General features: G+C 45.2%; 1 protein-coding gene across 3 annotated transcripts in view; it reads right to left on the bottom strand.

The window, feature by feature from the left end:
• The window catches only part of KAT5 (lysine acetyltransferase 5), a 54,890-nt gene extending 44,281 nt beyond the window's left edge, over positions 1–10,609 (bottom strand). The window contains exons 1-5 of one of the 3 annotated variants that reach the window (XM_040410174.1): positions 10,202–10,606; positions 9,623–9,689; positions 2,711–2,779; positions 2,247–2,383; positions 848–919 (exon numbers count right to left, since the gene is read on the bottom strand). In XM_040410174.1, the coding sequence (XP_040266108.1) occupies positions 848–919; positions 2,247–2,383; positions 2,711–2,779; positions 9,623–9,689; positions 10,202–10,303 (447 nt within the window). In that variant the 5' untranslated portion in view covers positions 10,304–10,606. Of the gene's footprint in view, positions 1–847; positions 920–2,246; positions 2,384–2,710; positions 2,780–9,622; positions 9,690–10,201 lie in introns of all 3 variants that reach the window. The other 2 variants (XM_040410175.1, XM_040410177.1) reach the window with 2 other exon arrangements.
• Positions 10,610–24,445: the final 13,836 nt, after the last annotated feature.

Raw genomic sequence — 24,445 nt, forward strand, 5'->3', positions numbered from 1 at the left:
CGCCACTTGTCTGGGTTATAGCTCAGATTTCCAGGGCAGCCACTGTCAACTAGACACATATTAAGACCGATTCCCTATCTGCAGGCAGCGTGTTACATAGCAGACTGATAAAGTGATGCGGGGAAAGATGCTAATATACCAAATGCGTGTTCAGCTGACAACTAATGTGGCCCAAGCCCCGTCCCCCATACACATGCATGGCATGTGTTCTCAATGGGAGAGGCGAGTAAGCTGCAGCCAGAGTCTTGTGGCTTCTTATCTTCCTTGATAACAAATGTATTGGGCATCTGTAGTTGGTGGAGGGTCAGGACACTATCATGGTCAGCTGGTCCTGATAATGTGCATGACCTTAGAGGAATTGTCCAGCTTTTGTGTCTCAACAGTTCCCATCAGCGTGTTGATCTTCCGGTCCCCAACTTGTAACAGATGGGGGTCACCTGTGTCACTGCAGATAATGGCTGGCCTCTATGGTAACGTCTCCCCAAGCAGAATATGAACCAGCAGTCACATGAAGCTTGGGTACATGTCACCAGTGAGGACAGTCATTGGTTGCAGTGGTGCAGGTGACCCCGTCCATCCAGAAGTCTATAACACAGTGACCAGAAGATTGCTCAACAGGGCGGGGGGGGGGGGGGGGGGGGGGGAGGGGTTTGCCCCAAGTGAAGGAAAAATATAAATGACACTTTAAAGTGTTATTCTATAAAAACAGTGTCCCAAAGGTGTAAGTTATACAGTAATTGAAAACTGATTTAGTTATAACTAAAATGGTGATTATGGAATTATTGCTTAATCACTGTATAATGAAATTACATGCAGCTTTCTCATATACTTAAATTCAGTTCCTCACCGTTTCAAGATCTCTGCTTGCTGTCAGCGGATGGAGAACTTCTTGCTTACATCCAGTGGTTGAGAACCCGTCCTAATAGTGTCATATGAAACAAAGTATATTAAAAAGTTCCACAACTTTTCATTAAGCAATGATAAAGCTTTACCCAGATAAGGCTGGAGAACCGTTAATATAAAAGTATGGTATATCTAGAATAAGTGCGATTTCCAACACATAATTGCTTAAAGGGAGTCTGTCACCTCCATATGGCCATATACAGTGCTTACATTGTCCTATAGCACACCTATACATGAATGTAAAGGTACCTTTGTCTTTTTCTTTACACTTGCAGAAGCTGGAAAAACAAAGTTTAATTCATATGCAAATAAGCACTCGCAAGTGCAATGGGGCGCCGTTCACTGTGTTGGAGCCCAGGCGGCAATGCCTTTTTTCATTGTTTCCCCGCCCCAGCCTCTGCCCGCCCTCCTATTCCCTTGCATCATCCTTCAGTCTGGCAGAGATCCCGCACCGGCGCACTGCCTCGCCATGCACACTACAATGCCCTTTGTGGGCACGGCATAGGTTTAACTACTGCACATGCACCGGCGCAAAACCAGCATCAAGGGGGCGTTTGCCGGTGAGTGCATTGGGACTACACAGTAGTCCATTGTGTTGTGGACAGATCAGGTTACTGCAGTGCTGCTCCCGTTGAAGATAATGAAAGCAGCACTCCAGTATGTGCAGCAAATAATCCCAAAGGCAGTCATACCCCGACAAAAAGAAAGATTCAGTCAATTTGATCTGGTAATATTAAAAATCAAAACACACGTGTGTAGAATGCAAGTATTCCTATTGTTATACACAAATGGCAACACCAAAAACATACATAACAATGAAAAGGATGTCTACAATTCATAAAGTCTCAGCGCAATCCAATGAATCAAAAGTCCCAGAATGAGCAAATAATAGTGAACTAAAAGTCCAGTATGGAGCACTGCACATTGGATGAAGCTGTGTAGTTCTGGTGCCAGAGTTACTGCACAATAGCTGATCGACAGGGGTGTTGGGTGTCAGACCCCTGCAGATCAGATATTGTTGGCTCATCAGTATAAAAGGAGCAGGCAACCCTCTGTGGGAACCTTCAATATCACAGGTGTGCTGCCGTTTCTGGAAGAAAGCAGCCATGTTCTTCTAGTTTCATTTAAAGTCAAGATACACTAGAAAATAAATTGAGATCAACTGCATGAAGTAAAAACTTTACTTTGATGTAATGTATGTGATGTTCACTTCATTTTTTTTTATTGTTAAAAAAAATAAAAAATAAATTAATAACATGATACAAAAAATGCTGTATTTTTACTTCAAACAATGACTGACACTCCAAACCTAGTTATACTGAAAGGGAGGCCTGGCTACTCACCACTTCCCTCTCTGGTGAGCTGGGTCTTGATCCAGATAGCCCATTCTTTGTTGGAGTCTTGGCTTCTTTCTTTGGAAATTGAATCTTCTTCAAGTCTAAGCGGTCATAGGTGACCCACTCATCCAGTCGTTTATTGACTTGAGGAACAAATGACAGAACTCTTCAAGTAACCATACATCTTACATGTATATTACTGTATACTACTCCAATACCCTCTATGCAGGTAGAGCATGCACATTCTCTCACTGGGGAGAGGAGAATAAGCCACTTCCGGATACCTTTAATGCAGCTTATCTCCTGTGAGAACAATCAGGTAGCTGAAATTCAACAGGCCCCATTCTGCGTAAGGATAGGAGATCTCAAATGGTCCAGCTGCAACTGGCTAACGTTCATCTAATGTGCTGCACATTTACAAATGGACACTTTCTTACGTCAATCACTGCAAAACAATAGTGTCTACTTACAGTCTATATAATGAACATAGAACAGTTTCTTTGCAGACAGGTCTTTGACGCTCAGGATTTCTGCCAATGCTGAAAATGAATGGAAACAGAAATATCATTAATGCTGCACACCCCTCAGTCATTCCTTTGTTTCACTATTATATCTATAACGTGATTTAGTGGGCACTTCTATATGCACTCATTGGGATGCTCTGGGCCAATTATAGTAGTTCCTCACCTGATTGGTGGACCCGAGACAACCAGAGAAGGAGCCACTAATACTTAGAACATCACCACACCTGTCCACGAGTCTGGCATTGCAGCTCAGCTCCATTGAAGTGAATAGAGAGGCGCTGTAATACCACACACGACCTATGGACAGGTGTGATGTTTTTGGCAAACAGCAGCTTTTGCAAGCTCTGGACAACCCCTTTAATATGCAGTCTCCTGCCTTGTATACATAATGTGAACGGTGAGCGTTGATTGCCCGCTCGTTGCAGAAGTGAAGTATTATCCATGTCTGTAGAAGGGGAGGCTGGCTCCAGGAGGATCTTCGTGTACAGTACTGTATTGTGCTGAAGATGGATTTTCCTTACCAATGCTCAAGCATAGAGCGCTGCTAAGGGACAACTTCAGAGCCAATTTTTTTTTATAGAAAAGTTCAAATTCACCTAATAAATTATGTTACAAAAATTCATTATCACATCTCCTACAAATTAGAAATAAAACTGAAATGACAGTTACACTTTAATAATTTTCCACCCGGCCTTAAAGACTGAACACCCCCTCCCCCCATGACATCCATTGATACCTTAATAAGGCACATGGACAGCAGTTCTCCTGATATGACAACCATCATCATCATAACTATACCTTTGTTACGCCTGTGGTAGTCTCCAGTTGTCAGAAAATGAAGCTTGTGTGATATGCTAATTAGTCTTCCAAGTGTCTGGCAGCACGAGATTAAGAGGTTGTTGGAGCCCAAGTCCGCCTCCATGAACCCTACACAAGTTCTCAGTGGCGCCCTTTAATCTTTTATAACTGCCCCCTCCTCTGCCACATCAGAAGCCAGCCAAAACTCTTTCTGCCTCCTCATCCTGCATCTCACCAAAATCTTTAACAAGTACAGAGCAGCTGACTGGCAGATTTGGTCGAGATGCAGAATAACCAGGTGAGCGGAGGTATGGCTAGCTTCTGGCATCGCAGAGGAGGGGGCGGTTATGAAGGAACAAGGCTCCAGCAACCTCCTATTAACTAATTAGCATATCACACAAACTAAATTTTCTGACTACTGGAAACTTTGACAGCCATAATAGAGGTATAGTTATGATGATGTAAAGGGGTTCTCCGGGCTTAACCTTTTTTTTTGCTATTACATGCTACCCTGTGGAGGAAAGATTATTGGTCCCATACTTACCTTCCAGAGTGCAGCCGTTCTTGAGATCTGCCTCCCGGTCACGTGGTCCCTCCAGATGGCTTTTCAGTACTTCCGGCCGGAGTCCGTCTTCTTATCTTCCTGTCTTCTCTTCCTTTCTCCAGCAGGAGACGGATTCACAAGTGACATCACCGCCTCCTGCTGGAAAAAGCTCCGGGCGGCCGTCTTCACAGCGCACTAGGCTGAATGCGCATGTGCAGAACCAGCCGCTCTCTGTATTGTACAGGCTTCTATGTGAAGCCTGTACTGACTCCTGCACAGCGCGATGTAAGTGCTGTGCAGAAGTGACAGCATAACGATCAACCACAGAGGCTGTTGTCGCTGCAGGTTATCCCTTGCCCCCCCTCCCCCGCCAATCAGACAGACAATCCTAATGCCGGCTGACAGGTTCTGATCCCCACAGTCCATGACTGCAGGGATCAGAACCTTCTAAAATGTATATATAATACCTCCCCTCCCTTCCCCTGCAACCCTCAATGTGCCCCTCCTCATTTTATGGATGGCAGGGCACGCGATCTCCTTCCCACACTTCCCCCATTTTCAGGATGGCCGAGCGGTTCGCAGAGTGTCAGCATACACGTTTCATATCACCACGTCCGTAACAACTGGATCGCTGAAAGGGTCATGTTACTTTCCCAGCACGTGAACGCCATAATAAATAAATAAAATAAAAACTATGATGAAATAGAACTTTTGTCCACCTCAATAAAAGTGATCAAAAAAGTCATATGTACACCAAAATAGTACCAATCAAACCTCCACCTCATCCCGCAAAAAATGAGCCCCTACATGAGACAATCGCCAAAAAAAAAAAAAAAGAGCTTTTATTGTGTTAGTCAAAAAAAAAAAATATATATATATATATATATATATATATATATACATACACACACACACACATATTTAGGTATAGCCGCATCCGTAAGAACCTGCTCTATAAAAATTTCACATGACTTAAACCCTCAGGAGAACACCATAAAAAAAATGAAATAAAAACTGTGCCAAAAAAGCCATTTTTTGTCACCTTACATCACAAAAAGTGTAATACCAAGCGATCAAAAAGTCATATGCACCCTAAAATAATACCAATCAAACCGTCATCTCATACAAAAAAAATAAAGTATTAGGTTAGTAGAATAAAAAGGTATCCCTGCATACCGCAATACTCGTATTTTGTAATCTTATTTATATATACTTATTTTGGGTTTTTTTCAGTATAAGGATTAAGTGGTGAAAATGATTAGTGCCCCCCCATTTTTGACTGTGGTATCTTATGTGCCCTATATATTGTTCCTAGAGTCGCCACTGCACAGGGGGCACTGGTTGGATGGCACAAGGGGGGCAGTGGTTGGCACAATAGGGGAACTGAATGGCACCGTTGGGGGGGGCCCGTGGACATCACCGTTGTGGAGGGGCCCCCCCATGGACGTCACCGTTGTGTGTGGGGGAGGGGGAGGCTGATTCCAGCTGTTTATCACACTATGGAGATGGTGAGAGAAGAGCCTGCAGACAGTCAGTGATGGGATTTAGACACTGGGTGAGAAGAAGTAGATTCATCTCTGGGTGTAGAAAGATAGACACAGGAGTTATAGATGGAGCAGACGCTGCAGACAGAGCAATGGGGGCGTGGCCAGCCTGTAACTCATCACTGTGCAGTGCAGCCAGGCTTGTGTATCAATAAAGTTATGTATTCAACAAAACAAGAAGGGGAAAAAGTAAACAGATCTGCCAGGATAATGTGATGTCTTCCAGGGGGGGAAGGGAAGCTCAGACATGAAAAACCGGTATTGGGGCATACAGTTGCAAGAAAAAGTATGTGAACCCTTTGGAATGATATGGATTTCTGCACAAATTGGTCATAAAATGTGATCTGATCTTCATCTAAGTCACAACGATAGACAATCACAGTCTGCTTAACCTAATAACACACAAAGAATTAAATGTTACCATGTTTTTATTGAACACACCATGTAAACATTCACAGTGCAGGTGGAAAAAGTATGTGAACCCTTGGATTTAATAACTGGTTGAACCTCCTTTGGCAGCAATAACTTCAACCAAACGTTTCCTGTAGTTGCAGATCAGACGTGCACAACGGTGAGGAGTAATTCTTGACCATTCCTCTTTACAGAACTGTTTCAGTTCAGCAATATTCTTGGGATGTCTGGTGTGAATCGCTTTCTTGAGGTCATGCCACAGCATCTCAATCCGGTTGAGGTCAGGACTCTGACTGGGCCACTCCAGAAGGTGTATTTTCTTCTGTTTAAGCCATTCTGTTGTTGATTTACTTCTATGCTTTGGGTCGTTGTCCTGTTGCAACACACATCTTCTGTTGAGCTTTAGCTGGTGGACAGATGGCCTTAAGTTCTCCTGCAAAATATCTTAATAAACTTGGGAATTCATTTTTCCTTCGATGATAGCAATCCGTCCAGGCCCTGACGCAGCAAAGCAGCCCCAAACCATGATGCCCCCACCACCATACTTCACAGTTGGATGAGGTTTTGATGTTGGTGTGCTGTGCCTCTTTTTCTCCACACATAGTATTGTGTGTTTCTTCCAAACAACTCAACTTTGGTTTCATCTGTCCACAGAATATTTTGCCAGTACTGCTGTGGAACATCCAGGTGCTCTTGTGCAAACTGTAAACGTGCAGCAATGTTTTTTTGGGACAGCAGTGGCTTCCTCTGTGGTATCCTCCCATGAAATCCATTCTTGTATAGTGTTTTATGTATCGTAGATTCGCTAACAGGGATGTTAGCATATGCCAGAGACTTTTGTAAGTCTGTAGCTGACACTCTAGGATTCTTCTTCACCTCATTGAGCAGTCTGCGCTGTGCTCTTGCAGTCATCTTTACAGGACGGCCACTCCTAGGGAGAGTAGCAGCAGTGCTGAACTTTCTCAATTAATAGACAATTTGTCTTACCGTGGACTGATGAACAGCAAGGCTTTTGGAGATACTTTTATAACCCTTTCCAGCTTTATGCAAGTCAAGAATTCTTAATCGTAGGTCTTCTGAGAGCTCTTTTGTGCGAGGCATCATTCACATCAGGCAATGCTTCTTGTGAAAAGCAAACCCAGAACTGGTGTGTGTTTTTTATAGGACAGGGCAGCTGTAACCAACACCTCCAATCTCATCTCATTGATTGGATTCCAGTTGGCTGACACCTCACTCCAATTAGCTCTTGGAGATGTCATTAGTCTAGGGGTTCACATACTTTTTCCACCTGCACTGTGAATGTTTACATGGTGTGTTCAATAAAAACATGGTAACATTTAATTATCTGTGTGTTATTAGTTTAAGCAGACTGTGATTGTCTATTGTTGTGACTTAGATGAAGATCAGATCACATTTTATGACCAATTTGTGCAGAAATCCATATCATTCCAAAGGGTTCACATACTTTTTCTTGCAACTGTATGTATAGATGGTGAGGGGTGTTAGGAGCACATAAAAAGAATTTTGATTTTGGGACCGGACAACCTCTTTAACCACTTCACATCTGGGTCATTTGCCCCCTTCCTGACCAGGCCTAATTTTGCAAATCACTTTATGTGGTAATAATTTTGGAATACTTTAACTCATCTAAGCCATTCAGAGACGGTTTTCTCGTGACACATTTATGTTAGCATCGTTTTGTAAACGTCATTTTTTTTTTTTTTTAGGACATTAGAAGGCTTAGAATTTTAGAAGCAATTCTGAACATTTTTTAAATTGCCAAAACCCACTTTTTAAGGACCAGTTTAGGTCTGAAGTCACTTTGTGGGACAGAAAGTGATACCTCATAAAATATGTATTACTTAACATTCCCCATATGTCAACTTTATGCTGGCATCATTTTGGAAATGTCATTTTATTTTTTTATTTGAGAACAAGGCATGAAATATACAGAACATATTGAATATCAATAAATTTTTAGAGCTGGGCAATCTCTCCATTACTTAAACTTCAAATTTACCCAATTTTATAATTTTATTTTTTTAGGACGTTAGAAGGCTTAGCATTTTAGAAGCAATTCTTAAATTTTTTAAGAAAATTGCCAAAACCTACTTTTTAAGGACCAGTTCAGGTCTGAAGTCACTTTGTGGGGCTTACATAGTGGATACCCCCATAAATGACCCCATTGTAGAAACTACACCCCTCAAGTTACTCAAAACTGATTTTACTAACTTTGTTAACCCTTTAGGTGTTCAATAAGAATTAAAGGAAAAATGGAGATCAAATTTTTAAATTTCACTTTTCTGGCATTGCGCTTCCTGATCTGTACACACGGCACTCAGTGAGCGTTGTGTATGCAGCGATCTAGAAGGCAGGGACACCTGGGAACCCGCTCTGCAGCTGCACGATTAGCGAGCAGCTGCCATCTCTCAATGGACATTCAGAAACGTCCATTCAGAGATAGAGATCCACCTCCCGGACGTTTATAGTCAACTGGCAGGCGGGAGGTGGTTAAACTGGCTTGACATGCATTGCCATTTATTAGATATGCTTGAAAGAGTTGACATATTCCCTTTAAAGGGAACCTGTCACCTGAAAAACGCATATTAAACCGACCACAGTACCTTACAGTATCCCCCAGTGTGTTGCTAATCATGTTTTTCTTGCCTCTTTGTGTTTCTTCATACTTGTTAAAAACAATGTTTTAATGTCGGTTGGCGCTGTCTCCGAGTCAGGCTTGAAGTCAAGGGGGCAGCAGCCTAGGCGTCTCCAATCCTGCTCTCCCCGCCTCCCGCCGCCTTGATTGACACGCCGCATCTCAGTGCCGGGACCGCGCTCTCAGCCCGCATGCGCAGTAAAGGGCTGCTGTAGCGCGATTCCGGCTCGTACACTCAGCCGGCTTCAGTCTCGCTACAGTGCATGCGCCCGCCAGCCTTACAACATGATTAGCAACACACTGGGGGATACTGTAAGGTACTGTGGTCGGTTTAATATGCATTTTTCAGGTGACAGGTTCCCTTTAAGGGAATATTCACACACAGCAAATCAGTTCCATTCATCACATTAATTTCTGCAAGCACCTTACAGAGGAAGGGACATTTCTACAACAAATCATGTACATGTGAATATCCCCTAAGCATACATTCACACGACCGTATGTGTTTTGCGGTCCACAAAAAAAAAGGATGACGTCCGTATGGCATCCGTTTTTTTTTCTCGCGGGTCCATTGTAACAATGTCTATTCTTGTCCGCAAAACGGACAAGAATAGGACATGTTTTTTGTTTGCGGGGCTACGGAACGGACATACGGATGAGGATAGCACACTGTGTGCTGTCTGTATTTTTTGCGGACCCATTGAAATGAATGGGTCTGCATCCTATCCGCAAAAAACAAAAACTGAACGGACACGGAAACAAAATACGTTTGTGTGAATGTAGCCTAACAATGGTAAAAGCCATTTTCCAGCAAGTTGAAAACAAAATCTATACATATATAAAAGAGAAATTAATAAAACAACGTGTGTACATTACACTAGTTTTCAAACATCTAAAACACTTACGCCACTCCACTTCGTTTTCTTGGTTCTTCCGGAGAACAGGAAGTCGGCAGCCTTCCACAATCTCTGCCTAGAAATAAGCACGTAAACGGGATGACTGACTGCAAACCTAGGATTTTCTCACATTAGAAGGTTTGTGCAATTCAGCAGCCATGCTGCAATTCATTTAAAGTGAAGAATACCCAATACCCTGCTGTTGTGTCCACAGCATCTATGGAAAACCAGGGCACATTTATGGTGTAGTGTAGTCTGTCCACAGCTCGCTAATGACTGCAGGATCAGACCACAACAGGTTTGTTTGCAAACTATTACCATGGAGATGCATAGGTCTGCATAGGAGCTGTAGAAACAGAACTTTTTAAAAAAATTATGGCTCCTATAAAAAAATGTTTGCACTGAAGATTTCCCCTACCATTGTATATATCACAGAAATAACAAGCTGTCACACCACATACACATTTCTAACATGAGAAGTGACGAGCCAGCACTGGGATAAACATGTAGGTATGTGAACAGTGCCCAAACTCTCCGATTTCTACAGTGCGGAACCAGAACCCATCACTGACACATAGGAGACCTCACCTCCGCCATGTCGAGCCTGCACCGCTTCCTACTGTATCCACCGCTGGCTCCGCCTCTTCCTTGGAGTCCAGGGCTATTTACAGTGCGCCTGATAATGACCATTCACATATTAGTTTCTCAAGGAAAACAAAGACTATATTGTACTGGACAGCTAAGGAAACGTTATTGGCTTGTGTTAAGTCCATACCAGTTCTCTTTTAGTTAGTAAAAAATGTCACATACACGGCCAGGCAGTGGGTAAGACAGCCTGAGCAGACAAAGGGGGCTTTCAACTGCTATGAGAAGTCTCGTACTGCGCATGCGTGGTGTATGGTGAAAGACGCTTATCGGTTCTGGTTTCTCTGGGACAGTACATGTTATCCAGTGCTATGGATGATAGATCGATTATTATTGTAATTTGGGAGCTGGCAGCGTCACTGGTTGGACTGATGTTGCAGGGCTGCCGAAGATCGCCGGCTCAGGATGCTTTGTGACTACGGCAATAAATAAATGCTGGTCGAGTTGATATGGTACAAAGGGGCTGTGGATTTGTGGGCGTGACTTGCCGTGGTGTTATTTAAAGCCAGTGATTTGATCACTTTTCATTTTTTCTGGGCAATCTATCCCAAAATCACAGACGCCAACTGTTTTTTTTTGTTTTGTTTTTTTGTGTTTTTTTTTGCAGTGATACAGGTCTATAGGCCAATATACTGATAAGAACTTTTTTTTATTTTATTTTATTCACGAACACATGAATAAAGCTGCCTATTTTTACAAACTGTCCAGAAATTTCTGGACGTTGGCAACACTGTTCCCAGTGCAGTGGGAAGTGACTTCGTGCATTGCTGCATACATGGCGCAATGAAAACTGGTGCTAGAGCCTTATTGCCCGGTGACCAGGCTAAGATGGCCACCATCTTAGCCATGGGCCCAGTAAGGCTGTACTCCCCGCAGCCCCTATCCATGCAGACCACAGTAGTTTCCTACCGTGAAGGCCTCAATTTCACAAAGATATTTTTGCTCCTCGTCCAAGCCGCATTTTTTGCGGATAAGGCTACTTTCACACTTGCGTTGTTAATTCTGGTATTGAGATCCAGCAGAAGATCTCATTACCGGAATTTAATGGATCCATTTTAATTTTGCACATCAGGATGCATTCGTTCCATTAGGATGGTTGTGTGAAATCAAAACGGAGAAAAACGGATCCATCACTAAATACATTGAAAGTCAATGGGTCACTGATCCGTGTTTTTTTTTTCTTTTTTTAACTTACATTGTTTTTAGTGCACTTTTCTTTAAATAAAATAAAAAGTAGTTAACCCTTTCGCTACCAGCATGTGTATGCACGGCGATGGGTAAGCATGCATGCATATGCGAGTGGGCGCCATGGCTCTTCCGCTGGGGTAGCCTGTGGGGAGTCAGCATCTGGACAAGAGGATAGGGGAGGGCAGAGGCCGACTGCGCTCTGCCCAGATGCCAGCTCTTCCGCTGGGATGGGGTCAGGCAATCCTACCCCCAGGACCTTATTGCAGATCGGCTGTGGAGAGGAGGGATTGCTTAACCACCTCCCGACCGCCTAACGCACGGATGCGTCCGGAAGGTGGTTGATTCATTCCTCCTGGACGCATCCGTGCGTCATCTCGCGAGACGCGAGATTTCCTGTGAACGCGCGCACACAGGCGCGCGCGCTCACAGGAACGGAAGGTAAGAGAGTTGATCTCCAGCCTGCCAGCGGCGATCGTTCGCTGGCAGGCTGGAGATGTGATTTTTTTAACCCCTAACAGGTATATTAGACGCTGTTTTGATAACAGCGTCTAATATACCTGCTACCTGGTCCTCTGGTGGTCCCCTTTGTTTGGATCGACCACCAGAGGACACAGGTAGCTCAGTAAAGTAGCACCAAGCACCACTACACTACACTACACCCCCCCCCGTCACTTATTAACCCCTTATTAGCACCTGATCACCCCATATAGACTCCCTGATCACCCCCCTGTCATTGATTACCCCCCTGTCATTGATCAACCCCCTGTAAAGCTCCATTCAGACGTCCGCATGATTTTTACGGATCCACTGATAGATGGATCGGATCCGCAAAACGCATCCGGACGTCTGAATGAAGCCTTACAGGGGCGTGATCAATGACTGTGGTTATCACCCCATATAGACTCCCTGATCACCCCCCTGTCATTGATTACACCCCTGTCATTGATTTCCCCCCTGTAAAGCTCCATTCAGACGTCCGCATGATTTTTACGGATCCACTGATAGATGGATCGGATCCGCAAAACGCATCCGGACGTCTGAATGAAGCCTTACAGGGGCGTGATCAATGACTGTGGTTATCACCCCATATAGACTCCCTGATCACCCCCCTGTCATTGATCACACCCCTGTCATTGATCACCCCCCTGTAAAGCTCCATTCAGACGTCCGCATGATTTTTACGGATGCACTGATAGATGGATCGGATCCGCAAAACGCATCCGGACGTCTGAATGAAGCCTTACAGGGGCATGATCAATGACTGTGGTGATCACCCCATATAGACTCCCTGATCACCCCCCTGTAAAGCTCCATTCAGATGTCCGCATGATTTTTACGGATGCACTGATAGATGGATCCGATCCGCAAAACGCATCCGGACGTCTGAATGAAGCCTTACAGGGGCATGATCAATGACTGTGGTGATCACCCCATATAGACTCCCTGATCACCCCCCTGTAAAGCTCCATTCAGATGTCCGCATGATTTTTACGGATGCACTAATAGATGGATCCGATCCGCAAAACGCATCCGGACGTCTGAATGAAGCCTTACAGGGGCGTGATCAATGACTGTGGTGATCACCCCATATAGACTCCCTGATCACCCCCCTGTCATTGATTACACCCCTGTAAAGCTCCATTCAGACGTCCGCATGATTTTTACGGATCCACTGATAGATGGATCGGATCCGCAAAACGCATCCGGACGTCTGAATGAAGCCTTACAGGGGCATGATCAATGACTGTGGTGATCACCCCATATAGACTCCCTGATCACCCCCCTGTCATTGATCACCCCCCCTGTCATTGATCACCCCCCCTGTCATTGATCACCCCCCCTGTCATTGATCACCCCCCCTGTCATTGATCACCCCCCCTGTCATTGATCACCCCCCTGTCATTGATCACCCCCCCTGTCATTGATCACCCCCCCTGTCATTGATCACCCCCCCTGTCATTGATCACCCCCCCTGTCATTGATCACCCCCCCTGTCATTGATCACCCCCCTGTCATTGATCACCCCCCTGTCATTGATCACCCCTCTGTAAGGCTCCATTCAGACATTTTTTTGGCCCAAGTTAGCGGAATTATTTTTTTTTTTTCTTACAAAGTCTCATATTCCACTAACTTGTGTCAAAAAATAAAATCTCACATGAACTCATCATACCCCTCACGGAATCCAAATGCGTAAAATTTTTTAGACATTTATATTCCAGACTTCTTCTCACGCTTTAGGGCCCCTAGAATGCCAGGGCAGTATAAATACCCCACATGTGACCCCATTTCGGAAAGAAGACACCCCCAGGTATTCCGTGAGGGGCATATTGAGTCCATGAAAGATTGAAATTTTTGTCCCAAGTTAGCGGAACGGGAGACTTTGTGAGAAAAAAATTAAAAATATCAATTTCCGCTAACTTGTGCCAAAAATTTTTTTTTTCTATGAACTCGCCATGCCCCTCATTGAATACCTTGGGGTGTCTTCTTTCCAAAATGGGGTCACATGTGGGGTATTTATACTGCCCTGGCATTCTAGGGGCCCCAAAGCGTGAGAAGAAGTCTGGTATCCAAATGTCTAAAAATGCCCTCCTAAAAGGAATTTGGGCACCTTTGCGCATCTAGGCTGCAAAAAAGTGTCACACATCTGGTATCGCCGTACTCAGGAGAAGTTGGGGAATGTGTTTTGGGGTGTCATTTTACATATACCCATGCTGGGTGAGAGAAATATCTTGGTCAAATGCCAACTTTGTATAAAAAAATGGGAAAAGTTGTCTTTTGCCAAGATATTTCTCTCACCCAGCAAGGGTATATGTAAAATGACACCCCAAAACACATTCCCCAACTTCTCCTGAATACGGCGATACCACATGTGTGACACTTTTTTGCAGCCTAGAAGGGCAAAGGGGCCCATATTCCAAAGAGCACCTTTAGGATTTCACAGGTCATTTACCTACTTACCACACATTAGGGCCCCTGGAAAATGCCAGGGCAGTATAACTACCCCACAAGTGACCCCATTTTGGAAAGAAGACACCCCAAGGTATTCCGTGAGGGGCATGGCGAGTTCCTAGAATTTTTTATTTTTTGTCACAAGTTAGTGGAAAATGCTGATTTTTTTTTTTTTTTTTTTTTTTTATACAAAGTCTCATATTCCACTAACTTGTGACAAAAAATAAAAACTTCCATGAACTCACTATGTCCATCAGCGAATACCTTGGGGTGTCTTCTTTCCAAAATGGGGTCACTTGTGGGGTAGTTATACTGCCCTGGCATTCTAGTGGCCCAAATGTGTGGTAAGGAGTTTGAAATCAAATTCTGTAATAAATGACCTGTGAAATCCGAAAGGTGCTCTTTGGAATATGGGCCCCTTTGCCCACCTAGGCTGCAAAAAAGTGTCACACATCTGGTATCTCCGTACTCAGGAGAAGGTGGGGAATGTGTTTTGGGGTGTCATTTTACATATACCCCTGCTGGGTGAGAGAAATATCTTGGCAAAAGACAACTTTTCCCATTTTTTTATACAAAGTTGGCATTTGACCAAGATATTTCTCTCACCCAGCATGGGTATATGTAAAAAGACACCCCAAAACACATTCCCCAACTTCTACTGAATACGGAGATACCAGATGTGTGACACTTTTTTGCAGCCTAGGTGGGCAAAGGGGCCCATATTCCAAAGAGCACCTTTCGGATTTCACAGGTCAATTTTTACAGAATTTGATTTCAAACTCCTTACCACACATTTGGGCCCCTAGAATGCCAGGGCAGTATAACTACCCCACAAGTGACCCCATTTTGGAAAGAAGAGACCCCAAGGTATTCGCTGATGGGCATAGTGAGTTCATGGAAGTTTTTATTTTTTGTCACAAGTTAGTGGAATATGAGACTTTGTATGAAAAAAAAAAAAAAAAAAAAAAATCATCATTTTCCACTAACTTGTGACAAAAAATAAAAAATTCTAGGAACTCGCCATGCCCCTTACGGAATACCTTGGGGTGTCTTCTTTCCAAAATGGGGTCACTTGTGGGGTAGTTATACTGCCCTGGCATTCTAGGGGCCCAAATGTGTGGTAAGGAGTTTGAAATCAAATTCAGTAAAAAATGACGAGTGAAATCCGAAAGGTGCTCTTTGGAATATGGGCCCCTTTGCCCACCTAGGCTGCAAAAAAGTGTCACACATCTGGTATCTCCGTACTCAGGAGAAGGTGGGGAATGTGTTTTGGGGTGTCATTTTATATATACCCATGCTGGGTGAGAGAAATATCTTGGCAAAAGACAACTTTTCCCATTTTTTTATACAAAGTTGTCATTTGACCAAGATATTTATCTCACCCAGCATGGGTATATGTAAAAAGACACCCCAAAACACATTCCTCAACTTCTCCTGAGTACGGCAATACCAGATGTGTGACACTTTTTTGCAGCCTAGGTGGGCAAAGGGGCCCATATTCCAAAGAGCACCTTTCGGATTTCACAGGTCATTTTTTACTGAATTTGATTTCAAACTCCTTACCACACATTTGGGCCCCTAGAATGCCAGGGCAGTATAACTACCCCACAAGTGACCCCATTTTGGAAAGAAGAGACCCCAAGGTATTTCGTGATGGGCATAGTGAGTTCATAGAACTTTTTATTTTTTGTCACAAGTTAGTGGAATATGAGACTTTGTAAGAAAAAAAAAAAAAAAAAAAAAAATCATCATTTTCCGCTAACTTGTGACAAAAAATAAAAAGTTCTATGAACTCACTATGCCCATCAGCGAATACCTTAGGGTGTGTACTTTCAGAAATGGGGTCATTTGTGGGGTGTTTGTACTGTCTGGGCATTGTAGAACCTCAGGAAACATGACAGGTGCTCAGAAAGTCAGAGCTGCTTCAAAAAGCGGAAATTCACATTTTTGTACCATAGTTTGTAAACGCTATAACTTTTACCCAAACCATTTTTTTTCTACCCAAACATTTTTTTTTTATCAAAGACATGTAGAACTATAAATTTAGAGCAAAATTTCTATATGGATGTCGTTTTTTTTGCAAAATTTTACAACTGAAAGTGAAAAATGTCATTTTTTTGCAAAAAAATCGTTAAATTTCGATTAATAACAAAAAAAGTAAAAATGTCAGCAGCAATGAAATACCACCAAATGAAAGCTCTATTAGTGAGAAGAAAAGGAGGTAAAATTCATTTGGGTGGTAAGTTGCATGACCGAGCAATAAACGGTGAAAGTAGTGTAGGTCAGAAGTGTAAAAAGTGGCCTGGTCTTTCAGGGTGTTTAAGCACTGGGGGCTGAGGTGGTTAAAGGGTTTCTGTCACCCCGCAAAACTCATTATTTTTTTTTTGGATAGTTAGATTCCTCATAGTGCGATATAGGAGAATATAATGCTCTTACTTACTTTCATGCGGCCGATTCTTTATAAAACGAACTTTTATAATATGTAAATGAGGGCTCTACCAGCAAGTAGGGCGTCTACTTGCTGGTAGCTGCTGCAGAAATCCGCCCCCTCGCCGTGTTGATTGACAGGGCCAGCCGTGATCTCCTCCTCCGGCCGGCCCTGTCAGTAATTCAAAAATCGCGTGCCTCGCGTCATTCGGCGCAGGCGCTCTGAGATGAGGAGGCTCGTATCCTCAGCACTCCCTCAGTGCGCCTGCGCCGATGACATCACCGAAAGAGAAGACGTCATCGGCGCAGGCGCACTGAGGGAGTGCTGAGGAGACGAGCCTCCTCATCTCAGAGCGCCTGCGCCGAATGACGCGAGGCGCGCGATTTTTGAATTACTGACAGGGCCAGCCGGAGGAGGAGATCACGGCTGGCCCTGTCAATCAACACGGCGAGGGGGCGGATTTCTGCAGCAGCTACCAGCAAGTAGACGCCCTACTTGCTGGTAGAGCCCTCATTTACATATTATAAAAGTTCGTTTTATAAAGAATCGGCCGCATGAAAGTAAGTAAGAGCATTATATTCTGCTATATCGCACTATGAGGAATCTAACTATCCAAAAAAAAAAAAATGAGTTTTGCGGGGTGACAGAAACCCTTTAAAGGGAACCTGTCACCGGGATTTTGTGTATAGAGCTGAGGACATGAGATGGCCGCTAGCACATCCGCAATACCCAGTCCCCATAGCTCTGTGTGCTTTTATTGTGTCAAAAAAAACGATTTGATCAATATGCAAATGAACCTGCGATGAGTCCTGTCCCTGACTGATCTCACGTACAGGACACATCTCAGGTTAATTTGCATATGTATCAAATCGTTTTTTTTACACAATAAAAGCACACAGAGCTATGGGGACTGGGTATTGCGGATGTGCTAGCGGCCATCTAGCAACCCATGTCCTCAGCTCTATACACAAAATCCCGGTGACAGGTTCCCTTTAAATCCTCCTGGCATTCCTGCGGGGTTGGTGGGGGATCTGTACCGGCTGTCCAGCATCCCTGTAGGTCTGGTGCAGAGACATTGGTCCCATCTGCATCATCGGAGTTAGGGGTGCTGTCCCCCTGTGGTTAGGGAGAGAGACCGGTTGTCTCCTCTCCCTTCAAGGTACACTGCCGCTGGGGAATGGAGACGATGCTCTCCTCTCCCTGCAAAACATACTGCCGCTGGGGAGCAGGACCGACTGCCCCTACTCCCTGAAACTCCGGCTGCCGTTGGGGATCTGGGCCGACCGCCCAGCATCCCTGTAGGGCCGGTGGAGGGATCTCGGTCCCATCTCCACCTGCAATATGGGGTTCCCCCCCAGGACCAGTCTATGAGGTCCCCTACCTCCGTAGCTGGTACTGAAGCAGGGGATACTTCAGTCGGGTCTTCCCAGCTGTAGGGTTGTAGATCTAGGACTGCCACCCAGCTCTCTGGCAGTGTATATTGGGGCCAAATTGAGCTGAAGAAGTATTGGTAATCCTGCTCCAGCTCCCACTCCCTTGTCACTAGAGATGCCAGTGACGTCAGGTCTTGTCTCACCTCTCTCGCTACAGCCCAATCATGCATAGCCTCCCTGTAGTCATGGATATCCCAGAACCGGGACTCTCCAGCATCTCTGAACTCCGGTTCTGCGAAGGCCTCAAACAACAGGCCAGGGCCATCATAGTGCTCAGCCATCCAGGGGGAGTGTCGAATCACATACCACCAGAGTGCCTGGTAGGCGTCGTGTAGCCAAAGCTCCCTCCATACCAGGCTTTTGAGGTCTGTCACCCACTCATCCAGGGGCTGCTCTCCCAGAAGAGGCATTCGCCGGGCCACTCGCATCCGCAATCGCTGCTCCTCACTGGGGAGACAATCGCCCCGCCGACGCTGTACATCTTCCAGGGCCTCATGCAAGACGCCTTTCCGGACAGCATCCCTCCAGTCCAGGTCATCCTCCTCGTAGTGTCCGAAGACTAGCCGATTCCATTCTGCTGTAGCCAGGGGCGCTGTACGGATACTAGCGTTGCCCTCAATATACTCCATGAACGGTGTCTCCGAGCTGCTTCTACTCGCACTAGGACGCCATCCCACTGCTTGCCACCAATGTAACGGATCTCCGGGCACCCCGACTGGGTACCTCCATTGATGGATGCTCCTAGTGCTTCCTAAGGGCTCCAAGCACTCCGCTCGACACCGTAACCACCAAAGGAACAGGAACAGCTCTTACAATAGCTAGGGGGTTATAGCCAGGGAAGTATACAGCGAATAGCAATCCCCACACACATGAGACGAGGCTCTATGTTGAAGGCCAAAACAGGAACTCTCTTTATTGAAGATCAATTCAGTATATATACAGTTCAAGAAGTCTAACATCATAAATCAATCAACCATGAACAACATGCAAACAGACATCTTCACTCCCTCCATAATGAATGAATAGGGAGAGAGGAGACACATGTGATGAGATTATCTCCTGAGTGTATCATAGGGTGATCTACTCATCTACAGTGGAGTCGGCTGCTCCCAGAGTCAGCTATCTTAATCCCATCACTAACACAATCAGTGGGAGTCTCAGTGCAGAGTTAACCCTTTTTGTGTTGCTGAATTCACACCCTGCACCTTTAGTGGGCAATAGGAAATATGTGGCATATAAATTCCACACATAAATCAGGTTCATAGTTCCTTGTAACCCCAAAAGCTCTGAGGGGGGTCTCCATATGTCTGGGTCCATAGTCCGTAGGAAGGAGGCTGGCCCTCAGGCTTCTCCAGCAGCCCCAGTGACGGTTCAGTCCGTCACAGGGAGGCAGGTATCTTCCTCTCAGTGTGTGCTGCTGGACTGATTATTTGTGTGAAGAAAATTTTTATAGTCTCTAGTCCGGGGTTTCTTGCATGACTATGGAGTGGAGCGGGTGAGCTGGAATATTTTGCTATATGTAAATTTTTATACTACAGTTTTTACGCGCACACGCAGCATCTGCTTGCATGTGTCCAGTAACTCCTGAGTGCCAATCAGTACCTTCCATTACTGATCGCATCAGTGCTCAGTTTTCTGTGCATTTTTTATGTAGAAAAGCTTTTCAGGTTCACTTTGGACAAATCCAGTAAATTGGCGCACAGCTCCATGTTACTGTGCATGTTGGTGGGTAAAACCACGAGGCAGGAAGAAGAATAATGCTCACATGACCCAGAAATGAAGTAGTGGGGTCTTGTCCTGAGTGGCTCAGATGCTGAAAAACAGCCTCATCAGCCAGTCAGGGGTGGCAGCGGGCAGGGAGCAGAAACCATTCTTTGTTAGGCTGATGATGACGGTGGATGGGTCTATGCAGTGTCTGACAGAAAATGATTTTACGCACTATACAGAGGCACAAGCAAGTATCAATTCTGATGTACGTGGGACAGTGTATGCAAAGAATAGAAATAAACAATTGAGGGACTTTGATCAGGGAAAGCATTGAGGGCTGACCACACTGTTTAAAGGGGGTTTCCAGGAGTTTTATATTGATGACCTATCCTCTGGATAGGTCATCAGTTTCTGATCGGTGGGGATCCGACACCCAGGACCCCTGCCGATCAGCAGTCTGGAAAGGCAGTGGCGCTCGCAGTAGTGCCGTGACCTTCTCTCTGCAAAACAAGCACAGTGCCGTACATTGTATGGGGCTCTGCTTGGTGTGGCAGCTCATCCCCATTTACTACTGTGGGGCTGAGCTTCACTTAGGCCATGTGATCAATGAACGTGACATCCCATGGCCTAGGGAAAGCTGAAAGAAGGCCACAGCGCTACTGCGAGCACCACTGCCTTCTCAAACAGCTGATCGGCGGGGTTCCACCAATCACATACTCATGACCTATCCAGAGGATAGTATAAAGAAGGAAGACCGGCACTTGCAATTAAATTTTCACAGCGATTTATTCAGTCACTTATAAATACATAGTGACGCGTTTCAGCACTATACCGTGCGTTCTTCAGAAAGTCTGAAGAAAGCACGGTATAGTGCTGAAACGCGTCACTATGTATTTATAAGTGACTGAATAAATCGCAGTGAAAATTTAATCGCGAGTGCCGGTCTTCCTTCTTTATACTGCTCGTTAGGATGCCCGCCCGCTGACACGTGCACCGCAAGTATTCTAGTGCAGTCCTGACCATTATCTACTACACTATCCAGAGGATAGGTCAGTAAAAAAATAAAAATCTCGGAAAACCACTTTAACCTTTTCCTGGCCGGGCGATTTTCATTATTTTTTTTTTTTTTTCGTTTTTTACTCACAGCCCTCCCAAAGTCATAACTTTTTTATTTTTCGGTTCACATAGCTGTATGGTGGCTTGTTTTTTGTGGGACAAGATGCCTTTTGCCCTTGCTATTGGCACTATTTAAGGTTGCATACAATGTCGTGGGAAGTAGAAAAAATATTAAAAATGGGGTGAATGAGCGTTTTTTTGTGTTTTGTTTTTATGGCATTCCCTGTACTATAAAACTGACCAGTTACTTTCATTCTTCAAGTCAGTACGAATCCGGCATTACCACATATGTATATTTTCCCCACGCCTCCACAATGGCACCACCTGGTGGTTACCCCGCCTTCTCGGGGACAGGAAACAACTGTGAGATTATCCAATAAAGGGCCCCCTCCCTCTTACCTCTTCCAGTTGTTTCCTGTCCCTCTGAAGGCAGGATTGTTGATCAGCATGGAGCGCGGGGCCTTAGGTTTGTTAACCCGCTTAGTCCGGAGGGCCACTGCAAGAGGAGGGGTCGCGGAGCAAGGAGAATCGCTCCTCCCTCCTCTTGGTCTAAGTCCAGTGTGTTCCGGCAACCCGAGGCATCTTTTTCGCGTTCCTGGCATAAAAACGTTGAGGTACCGTTAAGGGGGCATACCTTTGGGCCAGGGAACGCTCCCGTATGTGCAAGCGCATGGTGATCTCATGACGCGAACGCCGGCGTCACAACGCAGACGTCAGCGTGAATTGCGTTGACGTCATCATGCAAATCAGGAAGTGGAGTTAAAGAGGAGAACGCCGGTTCCCACATGTTCTCCTTCCTATGGTGGACACAGAGTGATTCCTGTCAGCATGTCTGTGCAGGGGAAAAGTGATACCACCCGCAAATCCACTGATGCCCTCCAGCTAAGTCCTCCCTTCTGTGCACAGGAGGGGTTCTTCCTCTTGGGTGACGGTTCTCTATTGAGGAGGTTTTTACTAAGCCTTCACTATGCTTGTGTCTCTTAGGGTAGAAAAAGTATTAAAGGGGAACCGTCCCAAAAGAAGAAGTGTGCGATAAGTAAAAAGGGTCTCTCTGCCTCTTCCAAAAAACCACTGTGCCCAATGTGTACAAATAGGGTAGTTAAGAAGAAACTCCTTCCCTGGTAGAAAGCCTAAGAACCATGATCAAAGAAGAAGTCGGAGCGGCGGTTGATGCTAAGTTTCGGCCATCCCTCCCAGAGCTTCCACTTCAAATACTCCTATCCTGGAGGAACAGGCTTCTGACTTTGACGAGGGGGAGATTGCTTCTGATGCAAGCTCTACTGTCTCAGAAAATGCTCCTGGTCCTCCACTCTGTTCCATTGAGGAGACTGAATCTCTCTTTACTACTATCAGGGCTACAATAAATTTGGAAGATCCCAGAGAACCTCTGTCAGTCCAGGACCAAATGTTTGTGGGACTTGCGGACAGGAAGAAACGTGTTTTTCCCTTTCGCAATAACATTAAGACTCTTATACCTAATGAGTGGAAGGATCCTGAGAAGAGACAATTAATGAGTGGAAGGATCCTGAGAAGAGACAATCAGCATCCAAAATGTTTAAAAGGAAATATCAGTTCGCGGAAGAGGATTCTGTATCCTGGGACAGACCTCCTAAGGTGGATGCGCCGATAGCGAGGATTTCCCAAAATTCCTCTCTACAGTTTGAAGACCTTGGGCTGCTCAACAACCCTATGGATAAAAAATGCAAGTCCCTCCTTAACCGCCTCCGGACCGCCTAACGCAGGATCGCGTTCCGGAGGCGGCAGCCCTGCACAGAGTCACGCATATATGCGTCATCTCGCGAGACGCGAGATTTCCTGTGAACGCGCGCGCCTGTGTGTTCACAGGATCGGAAGGTAAGCGAGTGGATCTCCAGCCTGCCAGCGGCGATCGTTCGCTGGCAGGCTGGAGATGTGATTTTTTTAACCCCTAACAGGTATATTAGACGCTGTTTTGATAACAGCGTCTAATATACCTGCTACCTGGTCCTCTGGTGGTCCCTTTTGTTTGGATCGACCACCAGAGGACACAGGTAGCTCAGTAAAGTAGCACCAAACACCACTACACTACACCCCCCCCTGTCACTTATTAACCCCTTATGAACCCCTGATCACCCCATATAGACTCCCTGATCACCCCCCTGTCATTGATCACCCCCCTGTCATTGATCACCCCCCTGTAAGGCTCTATTCAGATGTCCGTATGATTTTTACGGATCCACTGATAGATGGATCGGATCCGCAAAACGCATACGGACGTCTGAATGGAGCCTTACAGGGGGGGTGATCAATGACGGGGGTGATCACCCCATATAGACTCCCTGATCACCCCCCTGTCATTGATCACCCCCCTGTAATGCTGCATTCAGATGTCCGTATGATTTTTACGGATCCACTGATACATGGATCGGATCCGCAAAACACATACGGACATCTGAATGGAGCCTTACAGGGGGGTGATCACCCCATATAGACTCCCTGATCACCCCCCTGTCATTGATCACCCCCCTGTCATTGATCACCCCCCTGTCATTGATCACCCCCCTGTAAGGCTGCATTCAGATGTCCGTATGATTTTTACGGATCCACTGATACATGGATCGGATCCGCAAAACACATACGGACATCTGAATGGAGCCTTATAGGTGGTGATCAATGACAGGAGGGTGATCACCCCATATAGACTCCCTGATCACCCCCCTGTCATTGATCACCCCCTGTCATTGATCACCCCCCTGTAAGGCTCCATTCAGACATTTTTTTGGCCCAAGTTAGCGGAAATTATTATTTTTTTTCTTACAAAGTCTCATATTCCACTAACTTGTGTCAAAAAATAAAATCTCACATGAACTCACCATACCCCTCACGAAATCCAAATGCGGAAAATTTTTTAGACATTTATATTCCAGACTTCTTCTCACGCTTTAGGGCCCCTAGAATGCCAGGGCAGTATAAATACCCCACATGTGACCCCATTTCGGAAAGAAGACACCCCAAGGTTTTCGCTGAGGGGCATATTGAGTCCATGAAAGATTGAAATTTTTGTCCCAAGTTAGCGGAAAGGGAGACTTTGTGAGAAAAAAAAAATATCAATTTCCGCTAACTTGTGCCAAAAAAAATAAAATTCTATGAACTCGCCATGCCCCTCATTGAATACCTTGGGGTGTCTTCTTTCCAAAATGGGATCACATGTGGGGTATTTATACTGCCCTGGCATTCTAGGGGCCCTAAAGCGTGAGAAGAAGTCTGGGATCCAAATGTCTAAAAATGCCCTCATAAAATGAATGTGGGCCCCTTTGCGCATCTAGGCTGCAAAAAAGTGTCACACATGTGGTATCGCCGTACTCAGGAGAAGTTGAGCAATGTGTT

This window comes from Bufo bufo, chromosome 10, assembly GCF_905171765.1.
Source record: "Bufo bufo chromosome 10, aBufBuf1.1, whole genome shotgun sequence".
NCBI classification, from domain to species: Eukaryota; Metazoa; Chordata; class Amphibia; order Anura; family Bufonidae; genus Bufo; species Bufo bufo.